The sequence below is a fragment of the Pezoporus flaviventris genome, unplaced genomic scaffold, assembly GCF_033815535.1.
Source record: "Pezoporus flaviventris isolate CSIRO_AGI_PZ_B2104156 unplaced genomic scaffold, CSIRO_AGI_Pfla_v1 ptg000001l, whole genome shotgun sequence".
Classification (NCBI taxonomy): domain Eukaryota; kingdom Metazoa; phylum Chordata; class Aves; order Psittaciformes; family Psittacidae; genus Pezoporus; species Pezoporus flaviventris.
Window position 1 is genome coordinate 58,842,552 of NW_026892549.1, and position 24,650 is coordinate 58,867,201.

The 24,650-nt window shown below is 44.7% G+C and overlaps 1 protein-coding gene across 10 annotated transcripts in view; it reads right to left on the minus strand.

The window, feature by feature from the left end:
- Positions 1 to 20,635, minus strand: part of TRPM8 (transient receptor potential cation channel subfamily M member 8) — a 50,349-nt gene extending 29,714 nt beyond the window's left edge. For 9 of the 10 annotated variants that reach the window (XR_009744461.1, XM_061459736.1, XM_061459726.1 and 6 more), the window contains exons 1-7: positions 20,498 to 20,635; positions 9,540 to 9,644; positions 8,237 to 8,310; positions 5,699 to 5,855; positions 1,996 to 2,173; positions 1,477 to 1,649; positions 702 to 876 (exon numbers count right to left, since the gene is read on the minus strand). Coding sequence is in view for 9 of the 10 variants with exons in the window: in XM_061459736.1 (XP_061315720.1) it covers positions 702 to 876; positions 1,477 to 1,649; positions 1,996 to 2,173; positions 5,699 to 5,855; positions 8,237 to 8,310; positions 9,540 to 9,638 (856 nt within the window). In the remaining variant the exon portion in view is untranslated. The remainder of the gene's footprint in view (positions 1 to 701; positions 877 to 1,476; positions 1,650 to 1,995; positions 2,174 to 5,698; positions 5,856 to 8,236; positions 8,311 to 9,539; positions 9,645 to 20,497) is intronic. The other variant, XM_061459746.1, reaches the window with a different exon arrangement.
- Positions 20,636 to 24,650: the final 4,015 nt, after the last annotated feature.

Genomic DNA, 24,650 nt, shown 5'->3' on the forward strand with positions numbered 1-24,650 from the left:
AGAGTCCCCCAAATGTGATTTTACTGTAGTTACTTATTGCTTTGACCACGCTGTGGTTCTTATCCCAAGCCAGAACCTCTGATTCCACACTTCCAATAGCAAAGGAAAGCGAGGAATCCCATAACTCTATGAGCTAGTGTTTAACAGACATCCCAATTTTTGTCATGATTCTGGGTGCTTAATCATGACTAACAGCAAGGATGCTTCAGCTGAGGTACACAGTAAAAACTAACCCCAAAACCTCTTTAACTCAGAATTTCCTTTCAAGGTTTTGGGTATTTTTTACCCATTTTGGCAAAGAAGGGCCTGAAATCATTCAGGAGCAGTTTGCAGATGGATTTCACAAATGGATTTCTTCAGAGAAGCCTTATTTCAGCTCCTGCAACAAGTTATTGTGCTTCAGCTACATGGAATTCAGCACCAAGGTAAGCTTCCAACAGATAGCAGAAAAGGAGGGAAGGCTGTATTGCTAAACCAGACCATTTGCTGTGTCTCACAAAGGATTACTATCACATAAAGGAAGGAAGATAAAGGGAGGGGCATTTTTCTGAATAGCACTGGGTGTGCAGTTACCACATCTCTTCCAGCTCAGCATCCAAACAATGCTATCACTACCCTTTTGTCCCCAGGAAATTACTGTACATCAGCCCCAAAGCAAGGACTAAGGAGAAGGAAGTCTGCAGCCTCCCATTCACACGTACCTGGGATAACCCGCTCTGAAATGTACTTCTCTAACTGAGTTCGTACTTTGGCTTCTGTCGCTGGCTGTCCATGGGTGCCATTATCAACCAGTAAGAGATGGGTGTGATTATTATCCAGGCAATAGAGAGGGTCTCTCTTGAGATCATCCATTATGTAGTGCGCCAAGTAGTACCCCTGGAAGCACAAGCACAGCGTTTGTTTTAACAGACCCAAGGGCAGAGCATGCACAAGCCTTCAAGGACAAGCTGGTGGCAGCTGAACCCCCCCAGCAACCAACTATTCCTCATTAGTGGTCAAGACCAGGTTGGACAGGGCTTGGAGCAACCTGCTCTAGTGGAAGGTGTCCCTGCCCGTGGCAGGGGTTGAAACTGGATGAGCTTTAAGGTCCCTTCCAACCCGAAACAACCTGGGATTCTGTGAGAACTGTTTAGTTTACTCCTATTCTAGGAAGAACTTCTGATGTTTTGTCTCACTGCTACATACACTGAAGAAAAGCTGGGCCCAGGTTGAATTGCTGAGGACAAAGTAGTCCTGTTCAAGTACACAGAGATGTGCTTCTACACAAACACTACACTGGAAAGCACTCTCCTGAGCTCTGCTTTCCCAGACATACAAGCAGAGCTTGACTGAGCACTGAGCTCAGACATCTCAGGGCTGACAGCACCAGCCTAGCACAGATACTGTTAAGACGATAGCAGCAGTCAGTCAGGGACATAACCTGTATAACTAATGGCCAAGCCTCCCCCTTCCCACCAACCCAGACATGGTTCTTACGTCAGTATCACCACTGCGGATCAGGCTTTCCCGGTTGGAAATCATGCCCCAGGCTGCTATGCCAATAGCCACCACATTCTCCTCTGAGCTCCGACTGATGGTGTTGTCTCTGACCACCTCCCCGATGTACTTCATCAGCCCGTAATGCGTGCCTCCTGTGAAAATCCAGGCCCCTGCAGAAAACATCCAAAAGCCTGGAGAGATGCACTGGAACATCCACCCTCCTAATGCAGTACCTTTAGGATACAACATCCCATATCCCTCTTAAGACTTCAGAAGAGTCATTTATTCTTCAGTTAAACACAAAAGATACGCTACACACCTTACTTTATCTGGGCAGCTCATGACTAGTTCTCAACCCTGTTACTTCCAAACCATTAGGTCACATTTGCCCCAAGTGTGCCAGCCAAGCAGAAACAAATTGAATGCCCTGCTTCCCTGCTTGATCCTTTGAGCTGCTGCCTCTCCAACAGTATTATGCAGGAATACATTTGTGCAGGCACACCTGCAGGTCTTTACCTTTGGACTGGGCGATGTAGATCAGCCTGCTGAATATCTTGCGCATCCGGGGCTTGAGGGCAAAGTTCTTTGCACCCCCAGTGACAGAGATTACAAGGTTTGGTGTCTTCAGGTGCCAGTGCTGGGTCATGAGATCATAGAGTGTTTCAGAGTCTGTGTCGCATGACAAACGGATGTACTTGGGAGAGAGAAAAGAACAAACATAGCAAGAAGTAAATAGTGATAGTTGGGAACATGGTGCTCTCTAACGAACAGTCTTATGCCAACAGCCAGCAGACAAAAGGTGATGAAGTCTTCGTTTCTTCTTCTAAAGCATCTTTATCTCCCCCAGACATCCAGCCCACCTTCCTCTAGAGGAAGGCAAGAGCACTGACCTTGGAGTTCAGAGGAACATTGGAAGGATGCACATAACACTGAAGAATCTTATGGTGTAACAATTTTAACTGTACCAGTGCTAATTATAGCTTAGATCATGGATTAGTGGTAGCATTGTTCCAAGTGATCTAATAATTACAGTTGTATGTTGATTACACTACTAAGCCTTTATTGAATGAGCTATAAATTCCAGGCTCCACGTGCGTGGTGTCCCTATTGTAACATATACCCACAACAGCATCTTAAGTATAACCCATAACTTCATTAAATACGTAGTAAAGCTTGAGCAATGTATGTGAGAAGAAAATGTTCATATCTTGAGAGACATTTAACTTCACTGAAAGGGCCTATCGATGTGTTCCAGGACAGGCTCCCAGGAGTACTTATTGCATGTGTCTCAGAAAAGCATATCATGGAGGAAGCCTAACAGGCTCCAGCAGCTACACAGGAGAGCCAGGGGACTCCCACAGCTTCTGCTCTGAGAAGCATCAGCCACATGAAGCTTTAGGTGTTTTTCAGGAGAGAAGGGCCTCTCCCCCCATAGAGCTTACCAGCAGAATTAAGTGCTCCACAGGGCCATCCCCACAGCACATTCTCTTAGCTCTGTAGTTAGAAGGCATTTCTAACTACAGAGCAAAAAGTACCTTGAACCTGTATGACTACCTCTGTTGCACCAACAATTAAGGTTTCCAATTGAACGACATGTCGTTTTCATCTATACATGTTGTTTTCATCTATACATGCTGTTTTCATCCCTATAAAGCAAGTACCAAACAAAAGATGCTGCAGCCGAGTTGCTTGTACAGCTTCCCTCATACATCATCACAGTGTATAACTGAAAGCACACTTCAATTACACTTAAGTTTCATACAAGGTACTAGCAACTACACGTCTGACGCTTAAGTCCTTGGCAAGGCTCTACTCAAGCAGCTGAACCTCCCCCCAGTGCAGGCAATTTCTTTCTCTGAGGTACAACGGTGCCATCTCCTGGTGCACACCAACCATGACCGATCCAGCCCTCCAACACAGACGATGCCAAGTGTTTCAGCACCTGAACTCAGAGAGGTGTTCAGAGAAGCATTTATCAGCTTGAGGGTACCAGAACATAAAAGACAGCAACTGCAGTGCTCTTGGATGTTACAGGAGCTGAGCTACACTGCAGAAACAGTGAGCATTTAGGCAGAACTTACAAAGTGCTGAGATGTGATTGGTCTGTTCATACCCAATAGATCTGTCCAGAGCCTTTTAGGACTCATCTGTCCTAAAAAACATGATGCAGGGTATAAAACTTCCCATCCCTCACTGATAATAGTCGGCGGTTCTTAGGTTACCTTGGGTTTGACATCCTCCCCATCGCGCATAACAGAAAGAGAAAATACTTTGCCATGTTTTAAGACATGCCTTACAGTATAGGGAATGAGAATGGAGAACAGAGATGTAACTCCAGCTGGCGTGTTGATGGGATAAATTAGGAGACTTATCTGCAGTATTTGAACAAAGTATGCTTTGAAACATGCACATGGACCTTGAGAGTCCTCCTGAAACAACTATGAGCAAACTGATTTGCAATGGGGAACACAGCGTAAGGAAAGAACATTTAAGCTTTGAGAACTCTGAAATGTGGCAATAGAGAAAGCTATTTCTCCTTTCAGTAAAGGTACACAGCAACGACAGCAAAGTACTACGAAGCTAAAAGAGACATATCAAGAAATATGTGAAGTACTTGGATATGGTTTAATCATGATTCAAAACCCTCAGTCTTTTTTTCACACCAAAATACTTCATTTCTGCTACTTTGCATAAACCAAACTCAATTAATTTACATAGCATGTTCTCATTTCCCTCATTTATTTTGATTGTCTCAAGCAAGCTGCACTGTTGGTAAATACCAGTCATTTAGAAGAGACAGATGAGCTCAGCCACATGTGACTCCTCATACAGTACCACTATAAATCATCACAAACAGCAATGCCAGCTCTTTACTTCTTCCCACCCCTCCACTCCTGTCCCCACACCAAGGAAAAACACAGGAAAAGATTAAAATCCAGCAGAATAAAACCTCTGAAGTTTCACTGATCCCTTAGATTCCCAGTGAATGTACTGTCACTGTAGGATCTCCACCCTATATTCAATCAGTTATAGGGCTGAGCAAGATGGTCTGTGAGGATATCCTCTAAGCAACAGATTTGGCTAGAAAACCTTGCAGAGCCCTTCCAAACAAAATTACCATAGGAAGATGTGGAACACCTGTCCCAGCACTGCACAACATCCTGCAGAGTGGCCAGACCAAGACCTAAAATACTACTGTATGGAACGGAGCACAGTACACCCACAGACTGCAATGACCAACACACAGAACAGCTGGGGAAGAAGGGAATATAGGTTGACAAGCTCTGTAGGCAGACACTGGATGACATGCTGCACCATGGTAAAGCCATTACAAAGCATGAATAATGACTTTATGGAGTAGTAAGCAGGTAAGTGCAGCTTCTGCACTGAACAGTGCAGATCCTCCAAAGAGAGGTCTTACACATCTACAGATATGAAAACCCTATGATTATCATCTCCTGGATCCTGCTGCACCTTCGAAGGCAAAGCATGTTACACATACTCCTCACCCAAGACTTGTACTAGTGTACACCCTCACATCATTTTATTTCTAAAGCATAAGTTAGTCCACACTGGAAAGGTGCAGTATTCCCCAAAAACCCCAGCCTTGTAGTGGTGTTAAAGTCAAACAGTCAGGAACAAAGTATCTTGATCAGGAGCTTGATCATTCAGGTACTTCAGCTTATCCTGTTAGGTTCACCACTAAAGATAGGTAGAAGGGTGCTAAGCTACTCTTCAACACCATGACATTTCCATATAGACAGGGACCACACACTGGCCACTGTAACCACACACGGACATAATCAGGGTACAGAATTCCAGTGAGACACAGATCTAGTTGAAATTTAATTCACCTAGCCCAAGACCTTTACAATTGTATTCCAGGCCAGTTGTAATAAACCCAGCTACTAGGAAAAGCAAGCAACCACCTCATCCCCCCATTCTTCTGCCCTGCCTGGAAAGAGAGAACCTCTTTTCCCTCCCATCGCCAGCCTATGAAACAAATAACAGAAGAAATTATTCTTTCTTACCTATATTCAGGGCTTGAGAAAGAAGCTTGTTTCCTTTGTAGCCTAACACCTTCCATTTCCATTACAATAATATCAACTTTGTCTTCCCCTTCCCTGCTTTTCAAGAGTTCCACTGGCATAGGGTTCAGGACTCTGGATACAGTGCTCCCAACAGGCGCCTGACATATACCCTCAATACTCCCGCTTACCTTTCCTCTTTTTCCCATGTTTTCAAACTGAATGTCCCCAAAGGCATCAGTAGGAAGTTCCTTAGTGTGCTTCTTGTAGTTCCATTTTTCATTGGTATTAATCTGAGTGCCCTCTATGTGCTGATTTTCAGGGTATCCACATTTACATAAGTTACCCCTGAAAGAAGAATGAACACACACAGAACCCCAGGTTATCATCCTGAGCACGGAAAAACAAGTTCTGACATGTTTATTAACAAAAGACAGAACATTTTCACAGTTTCTGCTTAATGAGGAAATTCCCAAGAGGTGTTATGCCCCATCCCTGGCAGTGTTCAAGGCCAGGTTGGACACAGGGGCTTGGAGCAACCTGCTCTAGTGGAAGGTGTTGCTGCCTGTGGCAGGGGGTAGGAACTGGATGAGCTTTAAGGTCTCTTCCAACCCAATCCATTTCAGGATTCAATGATACTGCAATGAACCCAGAGCTTGTAGAATAAAGGGTGCCTAAAGCAGCAGTCACATGAAGCGCAAAGTCTGGGAGCAGGGTTGTACCAACACAACTCAAGCCAAGCAGCAGGTGGAGCTGCAGAACCAGTTGTACGAGGGACTCTACTCGGATTTGCAGCATGACAAGTCAACAGCTAAGAGACCAGCTACTTCTTATCAGCTTCTATATAGCACTGGGCAATGGAGTGGAGCATTATCTCAGGAAGCAGGCTATGTAGAGAGATGAGCTGACACTTCTGGATTGCCTTGCATATAGGCCCTTTTTCCTTATCACAAATAAAGTTCGGTCACCAGCTGCATATCTGAAACTACAACTCTACATAGAAATGAAGAACATGAACCAGAACATCAGACACCATCAGAAGTGACCTAATCTGCTGCTAACCTGATGGATACTTATGATTTCTTTCCCTTTTTGTGCTCTCATCCATATGAAGAGCTCACTAAGATGACTACCAAGAGTAACCATTTTCAATGCAAAATCCGGGCATGACTGACGGCTAAGCATGCTTAAGACATATTCAAATCAAGAAGCAATGGGAATCTGGTCTCTGAGCAGATTTTACAGGCAGTTTACTGTGTTCCTAGCATATTTCCACCACCACCACCTCTTATCTGATGCACGGCACGGTGTGCAGTCACTACCAATGCCCTCCTCACCAACACTGAAATTGCATCAAAGGTAGGAAGAACTAGGACTTCAGTTGTGCAGGACTAGGGAAAGCTAGGAAAATTCAGATCTTGGGCAGAAGCTCTTCCCTGTGAGAGTGGTGAGGCGCTGGCACCAGGTGCTGATAGATACAGCTGAACAGGAGCAGCTTGTACCCAGGCAGCCAAGAAACCACCAGCATCCTGGCCTGTATCAGCACCAGTGTGGCAGCAGGGCCAGGGCAGGGACTGGCCCCTGTACTGGGCACTGGTGAGGCTGCACCTCGAATCCTGTGTTCAGCTCTGGGCCCCTCACTACAAGAGAGACATTGAGGCGCTGGAGCAGGGCCAGAGAAGGGCAATGGAACTAGTGCAGGGCCTGGAGCACAAGTGTGATAGGGAATGGCTGAGGGACCTGGGGTTTCATTCCGGAGAAGAGAAGGCTCAGGGGGGACCTTATCGCTCCCTACAACTGCCTGACAGGAGGATGGAGCCAGGAGGGGCTGGGCTCTGCTCCCAAGGAACAAGGGATGGGACAAGAGGAAACGGCCTCAAGCTGCACCAGGGCAGGTTTAGATGGGGCTGAGGAACAATTCCTTCCCCACAGGGTGCTCAGGCATTGGAACAGGCTGCCCAGGGCAGGGCTGGAGTCACCGTCCCTGCAAGTGTTCACACACCGTGGAGACGAGGCCTCAGTACCATGGGTTAGTGGTGGCCTTGGCAGTGCTGTGGAATGGTTGGACTGGATGAGCTTAAAGGGCTTTTCCAACCTGGCTGATTCTATCAAGATACTTGTGTATTAACCCCAAAACCTGTTATTTCCAGTTTTTATACAAACCCCAGAGTCTGGAGCAGTGAACTCCAAAGTGAAAGGTGTTTATTAAACAAACTTGAAAAATGTAATATCAAAACTGTTGTTTATTTCATCTTTCTCTCATCCTTTTTTGATTGCTGTGTTTATGTCTGGTTTATAATGTATTATTACTATAGTAGATATATCTAGCTCATAAATAAACACATACTGGGGGGTATGCTCAGCAAGTTGTTACTGATGGGCTGTGCAATGAAATTGTTTGGAGATCACTGGTCTGGAGCTGGCAGAAGCACCCCGGCATGCCCGTCCAACCACCGGCCTTCCTGTTATTTTGACTGTGACTGCAGAATACCCCAGGCACATGCAAACAAGCCAAGCAAGGAAAGAAGTTGTCCTGAGGTCAGGCTGCATTGCTGGGTTCAGCCTCTTCATAAAACCCTGAGAAGTTTGCTTCCCATTGGCTTAGCAATAAGAATTATAATAATCATGATACTATAGAATTATACTATACAATTCTAATTAATCATTATAAGAATCACAGAACATCCTCAGCACCCCCATGCCCATAAAACATGAGAATATCTGCTTACATTGACTTGGTGTCCTTTGTAAAAAAGACACATTCTCTCTTCTTAAAGTTCTCTTGGATGAAGCTGACCAAATCCTTGAAAAGAATTAAAGAGAAAATTTTACTTACAATAACTCCTAAACCAGAAGAATAGATTTCATGCCCTAAGAATTGCTGGAGAGCTTATTTTAATGTCAGCTTTTAATCCAAAAGACCCACATAGAAAATACGTTACTTGATTTCAGTAGCACAATCCAGGTAGCTGTAAACTATGAAGCATTCCCATTTGCATGCACTGCCATGTTTGCAGTAACTTAGCACTACCAATATCTTTGGGGTTAAGTGATGCAGACTGTGGCCAACACTGTTTCTTCCCAAGGAAATACAGAAGTAGACTTTAACACCCTCTAGGGTAGGAGCTATTTTCATTCAAAAGACCCCAGCAGGAGACCTGAACAACTTAAAAGTGGAGCTTTATGTGAGCTCAGTGGAATGCCAAGTCTCTCCAGCTTGTTTAAGCATTAACCTGGAAACCACAAGCACAGGGGAAGCTTTCACATTTGGGAAATGCAAATTCATTCCTAATATGCCCTTGCAAGGTAGGAAAGCAATAAAAGATTTCTCACTTGATGATAAAGGTTTGGGAGTTTTGTATTGAAGAACAGATTTACCTCGGGATGAAAAGGGAAGACGTACAACTATTGTTAGTTTCCCACTTTGACAGAACCCTAGTAGTTAAACAGCAGTTCAATTCCAAACAGAAAAGCATTAAAAGTATAAAATCCAAAAAGAAAATGGAAAAGAACATAAGCAGCCACAACGATGCAAGACCAGAAAAATAAAAGGGAGGGGGAACCACTTGCTAACGACCCAAGAGCTTGTCATTAGGCCTTCAGAAGCAAGAAAACTGCCAGACAATCGCTGTGATCAGCAAAGCATTGAGGCTTGAAAGGGATGTTTAACATAATGATATGTTGTCTGCCTTTGCCATCAAGTTGCATGAAGAGGTTGGGGAGTTCTTTATAGAGACTTCGAGATGAGAGGATTTGTCTCTGAAATAGGAAAAGGAATTGAAAACCAGAAGTGACTAAGAATGTACATAAAAGTTACAGGGATCAAAAAGGAATGCAATGCATCTTAGACTTTAACCATGCTAACAAAGCACCAGGGCTACTGTTGCAGGGTCACTGGCTAGGAAGACTTTCTCCATAAAGGGAAAATTGACAAATCAATCCCTCTCCTTCTGACATGACCCAGTTCATAAAGGACTCTAGCTCACTCCCAAGACAACAGGCAAGCTTAGCAAGGAAGGAGCAGCTACTCACAGCGTCACTGCAGGACACATCGATGCTGCGAGACATGCTGGAATAAAGGAGTCTGGAGCTCTCAAAATTGCCATTTCTTCGGTGCCGCATGGTGCTCATCGAGACCTGAAAGAGCACAGCGGAGGGGGAGAGGTACCAGTACCCTAGGAAGGCAAAGGAGAGGTTAATTTGAATCCAGCATAAAGAATGAGGAGGAGTACTGATCCCTAAAAGGTGAAACTAACATTTAGAGAAAATATTTTCTTTCACACTACACTTTCCTCTTTCTTTCCCTGCATGAAAAAGAACTCCAAGTCAACATGCTTTGAGAAAGGAACATACCTTATATGCCACCCCATTCAATTCATTGCCATGTCTCAATTTGCCTTCCTTTCTGATGGGCATGCTTGCTATTCAGTATTCATATACAATAAGCAATTCCTAATGTAGTGTATTTACAAACTAAAGGGGATGTTAAGGAGGAACAGATCCATCACAGAGAAAGCAAACTGCAGCTCACGTGGCCTCTCAGTACACCAGAAGCTTAGAATAGCTACAGCACCTGAACACTGATCCTTCAGGACTCCTCCTCTAACAAGGATAAGAGTCCATATGTGTGATCTGAAGAACAAGTGGATTTTAAGTTTATTGGGTCCAAAAAGTTAAGAAGTTACAACACTTCATTACCCTTGAGAGCAGACACTGGACTGACCTCAGTGTCTTTGAAGGAGCATCCCTTCATCTGCACCAAAACACAGAACAAAATCCTATTTATGCTAGCAGCAAATACTTCAGTTCCCTTAATGTTCCTTTGTGAGCACTGGAAAAGGTCTTGCTCTGAAAGGAAGGCTGGCAGCCAGCTAATGTGGTGACCTCAAATCCTACTTTCCCTCCCCAAACTGTTCTCTCTCCTTTTCCCTCTCCTTGGGCTTGCCTCTCAGGTGGTCCTGCTGCTCTATGGATTCCTGTCCCTCTCAGACGCAGGAACACACACTACACTCTCCAGGTCTGATGAAGCACTCCTGTATAAATATATAGTTTCTGAGATCCAAAAACTAGTGAGTGTGAAACAATTTACTTAGGGCACTTGACAAAATAGGGATGGCACAGGCAGTGGGAAGCTGTAGTCATAAATAGAATGATGGAGTGTCGTATGAGCAAGCCCTAAAGCAAGAAAGAAAAGGCAATTCTCCACAACAAAAATGTACATTTCTACTTCACAGCTATTTTAAAACCACTTCATTCTAAGGTGGAACACAACTGACTCAGTGTTGCTCACTGTGCATGGTGGAAGTCCACAGCTACTCCCCCACATTCTTCAGCACACTTGGGATCACAATCACTCTCCCACTGCTAAGTAATGGAAGAGCATGGAAAAATCTGCCTTCTTCCTTCCCACCTTCTGCACGCAACAGGAATGACTTAAACCCAAGAAAAGGCAAAAGTCTAGAAAATGTATTTCATCATGGCTGTGGCCAATGGGATGAGGTTCAACAAGACAAAGTGCCGGGTCCTGCACTTGGGCCACAACCCCCTGAAACGCTCCATGCTTGGGGAAGAGCGGCTGGAAACTGCTCATGGAAAAGGAGCTGGGGGTGCTGGTTGATGGACCTGAATATGAGCAGCTTGTGCCCAGGCAGCCAGGAAGCCACCAACATCCTGGTCTATATCAGCACCAGTGTGGCAGCAGTTACAAATCTCATCTCAGGCCTCCCAAGACAATACTGAGCTAGCCTGCATGCCATGTGAAAATCATGTAATAGTGTGATTCAGGCACAAACCCAAATACCAGGTACATGATCTGGCTATTTGGTTACGTTCCATGTGGACTTCATGGGTACCTTGAGCTTCTAAGCACCACACCACCTTCCACAGACGCCCACCACAGCTATTTCCTCTTTCAGCACTGCAGAAAGTTGATACACTGCTTCTCAAGTAGAAGCTGCAGCAGGAAATAAAGCACTCTCCCTGCTTTGAAGCTTGTGATCTCCTTTGCATTACTAACTCCATCACATCCTATCTTCAGAGCAAGGACAAAAGTCTGACAAGCTTTGCACCAGATTCAGGAGAAGACTTTGTAGAAAGCTCACTAAAGCAGCTCATCATCAGCAGAACACAAGAACAAAATGCCCTCCAAAGAGGCCACCAGCCTGGTCATGCCCTGCTTCAGAAAAGAAGCATTTCTTTATTTGCCCAGGAATTGCAAGAGTCTGTGGAAGGAGAGAGCGGATGTTCCTTTATGGGCATCTGCTCAAGGGGCTTTTCAATGGGAAAAGGGTTAAGAAAAGAAGGAAGCCACAAACAAGAACATGCAGGAAGGAAAACCTGACTGACAGACAGTAAGGGAGCAGACCCTAACCTAGTCGACCGCATTAACTGGTAAGCATATGGGAAAGGTGGGAACACTTATTCCAGGGAGGTTATCTGATGGGGCAGGCTTGTCAAACGGCACACACTAAGGAAAAGGGGGAAGCCATACACATATGCAGAGGCTTCAAACTGACAAGCAAGGATCACGGAACTGCAGAGAAGCAGTTCCTCTTCTACAAGGACACACTGCTAGAGAAACTGAGATGCCTCCAGCTACAAAGAAATCATCCTGCCCTTGTGAAGTGCTAACTGGTAACAACTAAGGTGATGCTGAGAGAGAAGTGTCCCTAAACCCACCAGGTTCTTTAAAACAAAGAAAAACCTCACAGGCACCCCCTCTACCACATCACTTATTTCACTAAGACTGGCAGCTGTGCATTGAGAGACATATTTCTTAACCCAGAAAGCAATTCTTATTATTTCATAATATTGAGGTTTGGTGTAAAGAGGTTTTTAAAGCTGTAATTCAACATAAGGCTAATACATTTTGGTCTAGATCTAAGCAGCTTATTTATTGATAGGGCTTTACTTTAGTTGTTGATTTGTTTAATAACTTAACACCAGACAAGTCACTATGGACACAACTGTACAGAGAGAAGATGAAAAGGAAACAAGGAATTATTCATTCCAAATATGAAAGGATTTCAAGTTTGCCTCAGTGTTTTTGTAAGTAATTGATATTTGCTATAACTGCAGCAAAGTCAGCAGGAGTACAAAGGAACCCTGAAAATCCTGGCCTTAAACTTCAGCGTTAAGTTCTCAAGAGCTGCATTGATACCACAGTATTCAGCTGGTGTTTGTAAGCAAAGCTCACGAGCCCCATGAGTGTTAGAAACAGCACAGCAGTCCCATACTTTAAAAGATGTGACACAGCAGTGGTTTATGTACAGGCAAACACAGTTCATTTTCTATTGCATTTCTAACCTGTTAAATATATACAAAGGCATTTATAAAGCACAGACTAGTGCATTAAAGCATGACTTTAAGCTAACACAATTCGAGAGTAATAACCATTAAATAAACAGCAGAAAATCCTCTAAGGTATAAGACTAATACTATGACTTCCACAGCAGTTGAAGCAGCATATCCCCAAGGAAGTCTTCAGCTTGGAGATGACTAGAAAAAAAGCAAAGAAGTGACAAAAAATAACTAGTTCTAAAGACACCTCAATAACTAGGCTTTTAACAAGTTGGCCGCAACTGAAAAGCAAGAGCAGTTCCCATCCTCAGAAAGCTTTCAGATAAATCTAACCACTATTTGCATTAACACAGTTCTAGCAACTGGCTTTATGTGAAAGCTCCCAGAAAAGACAAGGATGCTGCCCAACTTCAGCTGCACAGCTACCTCAATTCCAGCATCTCAAAAGTATCTATTCCTAAGTACAGAAATCAGCATCTGAGAACACAGCACCATGGAGCACTTACCAAAGTCTCCAGAATGTCCCCCTGCAGTCCTACTGAAATCATGACTCAAAGAGGAAGGGTTTGATATAGTTCAGCTTGCAAAGCCCCTCCTTTTTTAACAGTGTCATGCTTTCCTTTCAGGGGAGGGCAGGGAGGAAGAGACAACGCACCAGAGCAAGCAATGGCAGGATTATCCACCAGTTAAGGCAGGCATAATTGCACCAGGGTGCAGGAAATAACAGTTGCAGGTGATGGGGAAGAGCACAGCAACACTGCCAGTGTACCACAGGAACTGGTAACGATGCTGCAGCTAATTTAGGCAATCAACAACACTATTAAAAAGCCAGAAGTATAAGAAAATGCCTGTGGGAATAAATGATTAGGTTTTAATGTATCAGAAGATAATGAAACAGTTCTAAAATCAACACCTATTAATCTAATTTAATGCGAGGTCGTGGAAACACTGGTGGTTGCAAACCAGGGTTTTACAACTGATATTTTGACTCAATAAAAAAATCTTACTCTCTGTTCCACAGTTTTTTGCTTGACACTCATCAGTGCAAAGTAATCTGGTTTTCTTCTGCCTTTAGATTAAAGCTATTTGCTTTAGTAAGAGTAATATCTGTTGGATGATATTCACAGTGACTCCTTGGAGAGCCAGACTGTTCCTGGTCCTCTCCCATTGCAGAAAGCAGACTTCTTGCTGGAGAACCTTCTACATCATTTCAATCTCCCTCTAAGGGGATATATAACCACCTCACAAGCTCAAGCACCCCCCCAATCCTACTTTAGTTTGCACTGCGGTGGATGAGCATGTAAGGAGAAAATACATCTGGCTCTTGAGGGCAGAAGCTCCTGATCCAAAGTAACTCCAGAACAAGAGGGAAAGAATAACACCCAAGCCAAAACAAACAGGTTGGAATTAAAGATCTGCTGTTGAAAACACAACCATTAAAAACAAGCTGATGTGGTTTGAATTTCTGCTGATGGTCAAAAGCTCACAGTGCTATTTCTTGGAATGAGGGGTGGCACTGAACTGCACAAGTGCTTTCCAAAGCATGATCCCAAAACATCCAGACTAAAGAACCTGATGCCATGCACTTTGCTCCCTCCACTCACCCAGCCCCAGGCTTTACTCCTCTTGGAAACCAGGTGGAGGGAATGATGCACATAGGAATGTGTTCCCAGCACACAGCCAGTGGGCCAGGACGTCTAAGTGGATAACCAGCAAAAAAACCCCTTGCATTACCTTGCCATATCCACATCTGTATTTGCACAACCCTTCCCTAGTCTAAGTTCTCCCAGCAGACCACCAGGAAGAACAAAATGCCAGATCCTGTCATGGAACAGCCAGGGTACTTCCTAACTACAGAAGCTAAACCAAAACCTTACATGGAGATTCACAAAGAATATTTCTATCACAGAAATCCCTCTGGATTTAGTTTTCTTTGGCTGCAAGCTGGGAACAGAAGCTGGGAACAGAAGCAGAGCCAGATGCAGACCCTGATGCAGTTGCGTGTAGAAGCTCATTTACTGTGTGTGACCTGCCTTCTGTACCTTCTTTTATTGCTTGCTACAATGACCAGCTTTTCCCCTTTATATCCAAACTGCAGAAACTCACCTTGAGCAGAGGTACAGCTTGCATGGCTCCTTACCCTTTTTATGTTGTGATTTTGGATTCATAACCACTGGGGAGAACAAAGAAACACCAGCTTTCCAGCTTAGAGACTGAATTTCTCAACAACATTAGAAAAGGAGGAGGAGAAAGCCATGAAAGTTATTAAATGGGAACTGTGAGACAATACTTTAGCACTTCTTATCCTCAAAAGCACCTTGAATGCAATTAGCATGAACACAATAAACCTGGTGAGAGACAAAGCTCATTAGCTGCCATTTCAACTCCATGCCCTTTGGCTCTCTACCTCACCTGGCTCCTTACATACCCAACTGCTCTCAGCAAAGCTGAGAAGTTCCCTGCTTGTGGCTTTTATAATTTCCCAGCTCTGGCTAAGGAGAAGCAACCCACAAAAGCACTGAAATAAAGCAGAGGAGACTCTTCAAATCAAGGACAAGGACAGATGTTGTCTTCTCCTCTTCTTCTCTCCTCCCCTTTTGTTTTTTTTTTAGCAAAGAAAGGGAGATCTGATTCCTTTTTCTGTGTGTGTAATCCACTAACATGCACGTAACTAGCCACTGCAAGTTTCTTTCCTTTCAGATAATACAGGAAATTTGGTGGCTTAACTTCTGGGTTATATTTACATATATTTATATTATATATCAAATGAGGAGCTGCAGAAGGTATTTTTCTTTGCAAGAAAGGTCAACCAAAGTATACCAAAGTCCTACCTTAAGCAAAGGTGTGGCAAGGCCCATTCCAGTACAACTTTGGCAACAAAACCACCGATAGAGCTGATTTTGAGCTTTAGGAGTGTTGGCAAAGCCTAAGGAGCACTTCTCTGTGGAGAGAGCTGCTCAAGAGACAGGGTTCTTTACAGGCACCACTTTCTGGTTACTCATTTCTTCCTGTATTCAGGAAGACAAGTATGCTGCTGGAGATAAAGTTTCATAAAAGATACCCAGCCCCAGAGATTCTTGCTCATTTTGAATAGCAAACCTTGTAGGACGGCAGATTTCCAGCTGGCTGCTCAAGTCACAGGGATTTAACATGAACTACTGAAACAAATGTAGTTATTTTTAGCCATTTGCCTTTCCAAGGTATTTAATAGAATATCCCATGAAGTCCGCAATGACACACCACAGGGCACCCTGTGGAGACCATAACCTAGTGCAAAATGGTAATATTTTGGCATTTACAGATATTTTATTTGCAGGGATTACTGACAGAGCCCAAATCTATTAGAAATACCTCTATTATCCTGACTGTCCAGCTAGTCTCACTTAGAGAGGACAGTCTCCTATACAAACCTAACTGTGACCTTGCACAGATACAGAAACCTAGAGTTAGGGAACCTTGAAAGCTGATTATGACAGAGCAGGAAACTTGGTCCTACCCTCCCTTCTTATCTGCTGCTTCACATGCATTTAAAAACCTTTTTAACAACTTCTATTCCTAAATGCAGACACTTAAGTGTGAGAGCCCACAGCATTTGGATAACAACGGGTGAAGTCATTCTGAGAAGCATGTTAGCCCAGAAAGCTTTAAAAGTGCATTTTGGTGTGAAATATTAATAGGTCTGAACAGAACACTGGCACATTCTTTCTGTAAAAGCCTTAAAAAGAAACGAAAGCCACTAAAAATAATTATGCAATTTGCAGCTTCTGAATACTCAGTGACTAGAGCAATTGTGCACCTCAGGCTCTTATGCACTTCATTTGACGGAAGTGTTCTGAGAAAGTGTTCAAGCTTCAAAACTGAAGAGGGGTGAGGGGATGAGATTAAAAGTTTAGGACACTTTAGATCAGCTTCCTCCCCCAAAAAAAGAGAGACACAAACACACTCTTAGCCTCAAACATAGCAGCTCTATCAAGAACTGCAGCACACAGAGAGAGGTGAGGAGGAAGAGATAGTCAATGGAAAACAATCCCCTGGAGGCTGAGGTCAGACTGATTAAGACACTGTTTCAGGCAATATCCGCTGAAAACCAGAGCTGAAAGCAAACAAACACTAAATATACTTTTCCCAGAGTCTTACATGGAAAAGATTCTCATGGAAAATGTATGAATAAGCTTCCAAGCAATTCTAGATTAGCAAAGGTATATTTCTTTCATTGGGATTAGTTTCATTAATTATTAATCAGCTGCTGCTGTCAAGCCTGTGTGCTTAAAACCCCTCAGCGGTCTATTCTTTACAGGGGTGGCTTCTAAGTTTGATTTTATGTCCATCACGCAGCATTAAAATGAAAAAGAAGCAATTTAGAGTAAACCATGAATTTGATCCTCTCACTTATACATTTCATTGCTTTCCCAAGACCATAAGGAGCTTGGTGTCTGGGGACTTTAGCAGACTTCAAGGGGAAGAGCAACATAAGCCCAAGGTCAGGCACAAAGGTGAAGTGTAGTCTGTAGTTACACCCCTGGAGTGCTTCTGAGGCATTCCCTGCACTTCCTGAGCAGGATGGATTAGAATATGAAGCACCTCTTCCACCAAAACCAGAGTCTCTAGCTGCCAAAAGGGGAAGGAACCCCTGTCTTACTTTCCCTCCTTCCCCACTCTGAACATACAACCTCAATTCTGGCAGTAAATGTCTCTCTAGAACGCGATAGCATTGCACACAGTACGCATTTCTGGCAGGGCTGGCGATTCTGGACACACTTGCCTTTCTTCCAGCACATCCTCAGCAAGTTGGCAGTACAAAGCATTCACTCATTTTCTCCCTGACACTATTATTCACAAGGATAAAGATCACTCAAAGTCTGAGGACCAGAGGTTTCCTCCTAAGAACAGCTAGTAGGTTTAAGTGTGCTGTAGCTATTCTGGTCTGTAAGTAACCTTCAGTGGAGCTAGAACCTCTGGCTTCTGTGCTGCCATTAACCTTGGACCTAGCTGAAAGCATGCCATGAAAAAAGCAGTTTCACAATACAGCCATAACACTGAAAAAGGTAACATGGTGACCAAGATGAGAGCTGAAAAAAAGCCAAATATTACCTTCACTTCATCCCCAGCATTAAAACTCCAACACGGTCACTTTATCAACTCTGTTCTTGGGGACAATGCAGTTTCTTTTGACACTCTCCTAAAGTTTCTTACAATTGTAGTTACTTCTACAATTAGAACAGGTTTTAACAGAAAAGGTTCACAACCCTCAAAGTTGAAGAGGAATCCGAAGTGCCTTCAAGCCAAGGATCTGGGCTATCTGACTATACAGCTCTGGGGGAAAGTCAGGGACATGGGGACGTGGGCCATGTTCTTCTCTTCAGTCTTGCTGGTGACGAAAAATGGCATGAGGAGAAAGGCACTGATTTGCGGGTCTACAAGTGATTGTAAGGTTGATGTTGGCTGGTGTTGATTTTAGTTTCTATGACCATAAGACACCAGTTTCCCAGCAGCATGGAGGAATTGGTAAATCGAGCTTTAAACTAGGAATGACCAGGGAGGGAGAGAATTACCAGCAGCACTGAGGCAGTGATGGACAGGGTAACTGAGCAAAGGCAAAAGAACATGAATTAAACTATGAGCAAACCTGGTCTGCCACACCAACTGATGAGGGCAAGCAAGCTCTTGAGGCTTGGCCTGCCTGAGAGTAGATTTGGCCTGTAGATAAAGAAACCATATTCCATGCCATTAAACACCACACTAAGACTATGAACCCAAAAATATTTTAAATGTAAATAGGGCAAAGCTGAAGATCTGCGCTCTTTAAACCAGAGTAAGGTTTTAAACGGGTGTTTATTCAATTCTGCAGAAATCGCTGCGATTCCTAATATATAGTGAATACCAAAACCAGAGATTGAAAGGCACCAGTTCTGGACCAGCTTGGACAGGGCTTGGAGCAACCTGCTCTAGTGGAAGGTGTCCCTGCCTGTGGCTGGGGTTGGAATTGGTCCCTTCCAACACAAACCAGTCCGGGATACTATGATCTTAAAGGTCTTTTCCAACCTTTCTGATTCTATGATTTGCAAGTCTTCAAGCTACTGCCACCGGTAACGTATTTTTGGTCTCAGGCTCTCACCAGAACATACACACCCCAAAGACTTTGCCCTGAATTTGATGAAGACCGTGAGTACACTGAAAGAGGGGGACCACTGAGACAATTCTAAACAGAGCTGTAAGAAATACTGTTAAAATATGAAAAGGATATTAAAGACAACTTCAAATACCTTCATTATCAATGCATACCGTCTGCTAGCAAATTTTTGGCATCTAAAAACCAGCTTCCATCAAGTTAGCATAATTCTGCTTTTCACACTGTAAGTAGCAGTACTAGGAAGAGCCATCCTAAACTTTCACATCATCTTCAACTCTCCAGCTTCTCCAACCTTCCAGATGGGCTGAAACCACAAAAAAAATCAAGTATGTGCTTGGAGCTGCCGCTCCCTAATTTGTGAGAGAACAAGTTCTTGATCAATTGAAACAATAATGAACATATTTCTGACTCCCAGCTCCTCTGAAACGGCAGAGAGAGGTTTTCACTCTGACAACTTGTATTAGCAAGCCCGGAGTCTGCAAGCAGCAACATTTAGAAAGTAATTTGAAACTGGAAGAGTACTTCTGGGGGAAGTGTCTCAAATGTCAGCTCTATTAAAACAGCTCTCTGACAGCCTCATCGAGCAGCCTTTCTTTTTTAGTGTGATATTTGTATCGATTTTTAAAATAGCAATCCCATTACTACACATTAACAGCATAGATAAGCATCTCTTGGAGAGTATTTAGTATTACAACAGGATGAAGAGAGAACATGAGGGCAGTAATTTTCCACCACATAGAAGGTGAGGTTAAATGGTGAAAGGACCAGCTTAACACTTGGTATCTGAGAATCAAGTCAGTCTCTAAAGCAACTTTTCAGCACAGCAGCATGTGCGCTGATATTTTTTGTTACCCGAATCCACTCCGTGCTATTCTGCTCCCTTCCCAGCAGTGAGCCCCAACGTCCCTCTTAACCTGCTGTCCTGCTGTCAGTCATGGAAATTTCCTTTCTAATATGTCTAATTGACACAGTTTAAAGCGCAACGGAGGAAAACCAAGAGCAAGTGTGCATAGACATAGGGCTCAACCAACATGACTACAGGAAAAAAGACACTCTGGCAGAAGAGGAATGGGAGAGGCAGGCATTGGATTTCCACAGCCAGAAAGACCAGTTCTTACCCCTCACAGAGCCCACAAGTTCCTCTACAGACTTGCCCCAGTCATTAGAACTGTAAAGTTGACCAGATTCCCAATAGCACCATTGGTTCAGCCGAAAGAAACATGTAATAGCATTAAATCCTGCCATTCTCCAGCCCAGATCTTGCCTGCTCTAGTGGAAGGTATCTCTGCCCATGGCAGGGGGTTAGGACTGGATGAGGTCCCTTCCAACCCTACCTGTTCTATGATTCTACCTCAGATGTCAAGGAGATGCTGCTAGCAGAAATATACATGACTAGTATGGGTAAGTTACCAAAATCTCAAGGTTCCTCTCTCAAAAGCCAGTGTCCACATTATGTCACTCTTCCAAGCCCTCCCCAGTACACATGTGTCTAGAGCTCATTTTCAAACCAGTCTTCAGAACTATACTTTGGATGATGCTGAAATACACCTTGCATACTTACAGATGTCCCTGGATATCAGCACATCAGACAAGGTGTTCAGATGGGCACAACACGCCAAAGGCAGTCAAGTCTTTGGTCTTCCAGCTACCAGAAACGCGCCACACGAGAACCACATGCAGAACCTGAACCTGCCATCCACTGTTGTGCACCGTCTTCATGGCGAGGTGCAGTCGTGGGCTGTTACTCACTCCGACTGATGAACTGCTGGATGGAAGGGATTAGCTGAGCATCCAAAGGAGAGCAGAAAACAGTCTGGTATCTGCTTCCAAATTCAGTCACCGTGAGAGGTCATGGTCTCACAAGCAAATGGTGCACAACATGGAAAGAGCTGTCTGCTTAGGTAAGGGGACATGAGGGGACAGCAGGGGTGGCCATGAGGGGAGATCATGAGGGGAGAAATGGAGTGATCATGAGGTGTGAGGGGAGATCATGAGGGGAAAGGAGGGGCAGCCATGAGGGAAGATCATGAGGGGAGAAATGGGGGTGGTCATGAGAAGAGATCGTGAGGAGCAGGAGAGGCAGCCACGAGGGGTGATGAAGATTGTGTGGAGAGAGCAGGGGCAGCCATGAGGGATGAGGAGAGATTGTGAGTGGACAGGAGAGGTGAGGGGAGATCATGAGGGGAAAGCAGGGGCAGCAATGAGGGAAGATCAAGAGAGGAGAGATGGGGTGGTCATGAGGAGAGATTGTGAGGGGCAGGAGGGGTGGCAATAAGGAGTGAGGAAGATCAAGATGGGAGAGCAGTGGCAGCCATGAGGGGAGAAGTGTGATGGTCTTGACGCCTGAGGAGAGAGCATGAGTTGACAGGAGGAACAGCCATGAGAGGTGAAGGGAGATTCTGAGGGGATAGCAGGGGACAGGGGGCATGAGGGAAGATCATGAGGGAAGAGACAGGGTGGTCACGAGTAGAGATCATGAGGGGACAGGAGGGGCAGCCATAAGAGAAGATCATAAAGTGAGTGATGGGGCAGTTGTGAGGGGAGAGCAGGGGCAGCCATGGGCCACAAGGGGCGGCTGTGAGGGGTAGGGGCGGCAGCTATGGAGTGTGGGGCCACTATGGGGGGGCAGATGAGGGGTGGCTGTGACTGGAGATCATGAAGGCAGCCATGAGGGGAGATCAGTTTGCTCTCAGTGACATGGGTTGGTGGTGGGCTTGGCAGTGCTGGGGTAATGGTTGGGCTCAATGATCTCAAAGGTCTTTTCCAACCCAGCTGATTCCATGATTCAAAACAACTAGAAAAAGGATCTTCAGAGAAGCCCACGGAGGTCTGTAGAGGAGGGATGCTGCTTTACTCAAGCAATTATGTGGCAAGATTTCCTCTAAACCATGAAAACAGAAGACAACCCAAGTGCTTCAGGTAGGCACAAAGCTGTCTTTTCCCTAGCTTTGATACGGATGACAGAGGCAACAGTCCACTATAGGCTTATAAAGAGAAGAAATATTTGCCCCAAAGGGATCCCCATGAAAATCATTCCCTCCTTTCATCAGAACATGCCACAGTATCATACAGTTTACACTTGTACATTCACAACCAGGTACAAGGAGGGGTACAAGGCAGAAGGCATGCAGAAGCAGCTAGGCTGGCTACAGAGAAGACTACCCAGTATATCCAAAGCCAGGCATGTCTCTGAGCATGAAGTGACGAAATGAAAGGCTTGAACGATGCCTGAAGCCAGTCTAGAGTAAGCTACTGTTCATATCAACAAATTCTGAGATTCCCAGTGTGAGAATGTGTATCCATTCACAGGACTAATGACAAGCCCTCATATTCTAAGTGCCTCAAGCACCCTCACTTCAGAGATAATGGTGCCGGTTGACCATCATGCTGGCAACATGATGGTTCATGGTGCAATAGCCTAGGTTATTCTTTGGTTTAAATATTGAAACACACAAGAAAAAATTGCTATTACCAAAGTATGATCTAGAATTGCTACAGGATTAACTAGAGGAGGCAGAATAAGTTGGAATAGAAAGGTTTACAGAGAAGTCTCTCTCCTGACTCACAATGGGGTTACCACCTCTCCAACTCCAGCATTCTGAGTAACAACAAATTCCATGGCCTTGAGTCTCTCCAAAATGTCTTGTGATGTTGGGCTTGGGTGAATGCCTTTGAAGCCCCTGCCCTTCCCTCCTGAAGCCTTTCCAAGTTATGGGAAGGAAGCCCTGTGTCCATCCCCTCTGAGCTCTGGGAGGCTCCTCTGCACATATGCTCTGTAGCTCTATCCCACAGAGCCACACCAGCTCTCCATGGGGCTGAGGAGGACAGTCTTCCTCCGTGATGTCCGAACAAAACAAGTATACAACATAGTGCCACAAACCATGCAGACAGACTTGGTGTCTCCATCATATTGACTAAGAGGTGAGAATATATCTTGAGGGCCCACATAAGTGCAGTAGATATCTGGAAAGAGAGAAACCAACTCCCAGACACATAAGCTATGCTCATCAAGGAGAGTTGCCTGGCTTTTCAGTGTGTACCACCTAAAGTGCAGGATGCCATGAAAGCCCAGAATGAAAAGAGCTGCCATTCCCTGTGTATATTCCTAGCTAAGTATAGAGCACCACACTGTGCAAGCACCTATGGAGGTAGGGCTGCATCAGCCACTTGTGGTCCTATAAACCTGCTGTCTCCCAGGCACACAGCATTCCTATGTGCAGTTCCTTCCCTTATCTCTTGGAAAACCTCTGCTTATGTCCTACAATTGCTTTTCCCAAATCCCCTCTTACAGAACTGGAAAGAAAGTAACAAAAAATGGAGCTCATTGCTGCTCCATCTTCTCTTAGGTGGCAAATACCCTTGAATATCAAGCTGAAAACAGCTTCCCACACAGACTGCCTTGCATTGCTCTACCACCTCCCACATTGTTCCTACACACTTTAGAAGCTGGAGTGGCTGGATTGCCTCAGAGCCCGCGTTGGGTCTGACTGGGATGGAGGTAAGATACCAAATTAACCAACTGAATTTGATACCTAATCTTCGTGTTTCAAACCTGAGCCTGCAGTCATCAGGCAACCCACTTCAGAGGCAGGGAAGTAGGACACCTACTACTTATCTGAAGATGATAAGCAGATAAGGAGCCCTCTGAAAAAAGAGTATGGAGAAAAAGATAAATTCACCCCTTTAATCATGTCAGGTGCTGCCATCAAGGCTCAGTTGGATGGGTTGTGGAGAAACCTTGTCTAGTGGACAGTGGCCCTGGCCGTGGCAGGGGGTTGGAACTGGTTGAGCTTTCAGGTCCCTTCCACCACAAGCCAGGCTGGGATTCTATGATTCTATGTGATGCTGTGTTCTGAAGCAACCAGAGCAATAGTTCATACCATGTAGCATCACGCTTAGACAAGAAAAAGAAGAGGAATCTTTTGCTCTTCCTCTTTTGTTCCTTATTCTGCTGGGAGTTGGAGGGAGGGGAAGGGAATGAACATCCATCTTCATGGCGCTTAGATGCCTACTGGGGTGAAGCAACAGGAGTGTCACTGGGCTCCCATGTCTTCCATCCCTCTGAAGATGCCACCTAACATCTAAATGCACATCAGCACATACTGGGGCTGAAGAATACAGGGATGTTGTCTGGGAAGCTAGGGACCAGGTTAGGAAAGCCAAGTCCCAATTAGAATTAAATTTGGCTAGGGATGTTAAGGATAACAGGAAGGAATTCTACAGGTACACAGCAAATAAAAAACAGACTAGGGACAACGCAGGCCCCCTGTGGAAGCTCTCAGGAGAACTGGCTACACAGGATTTGGAGAAGGCTGAGGTTCTGAATGACTTCTTTGCCTCAGTCTTCACTGGCAAAGGCTCTGACAAAACCACCCAAGTCTTGGAAGGCAGACGCAGGGACTGTGAGAACGAAGACCCTGGGCCCACTGTAGGAGAGGAACAGGTTCGAGACCATCTTAATAACCTGAATGTACACAAGTCCCTGGGACCTGATGAGATCCATCCGCGGGGCCTGAAGGAGCTGATGAATGAAGTTGCTAAGCCACTGGCCGTCATATTTGAGAAATCCTGGCAGTCAGGTGAAGTTCCCGACGACTGGAAAAGGGGAAATATAACCCCCATTTTCAAGAAGGGGAAAATGGACGACCCAGGGAACTACAGACCAGTCAGTCTCACTTCCGTGCCTGGCAAAATCTTGGAGCAGATTCTCCTGG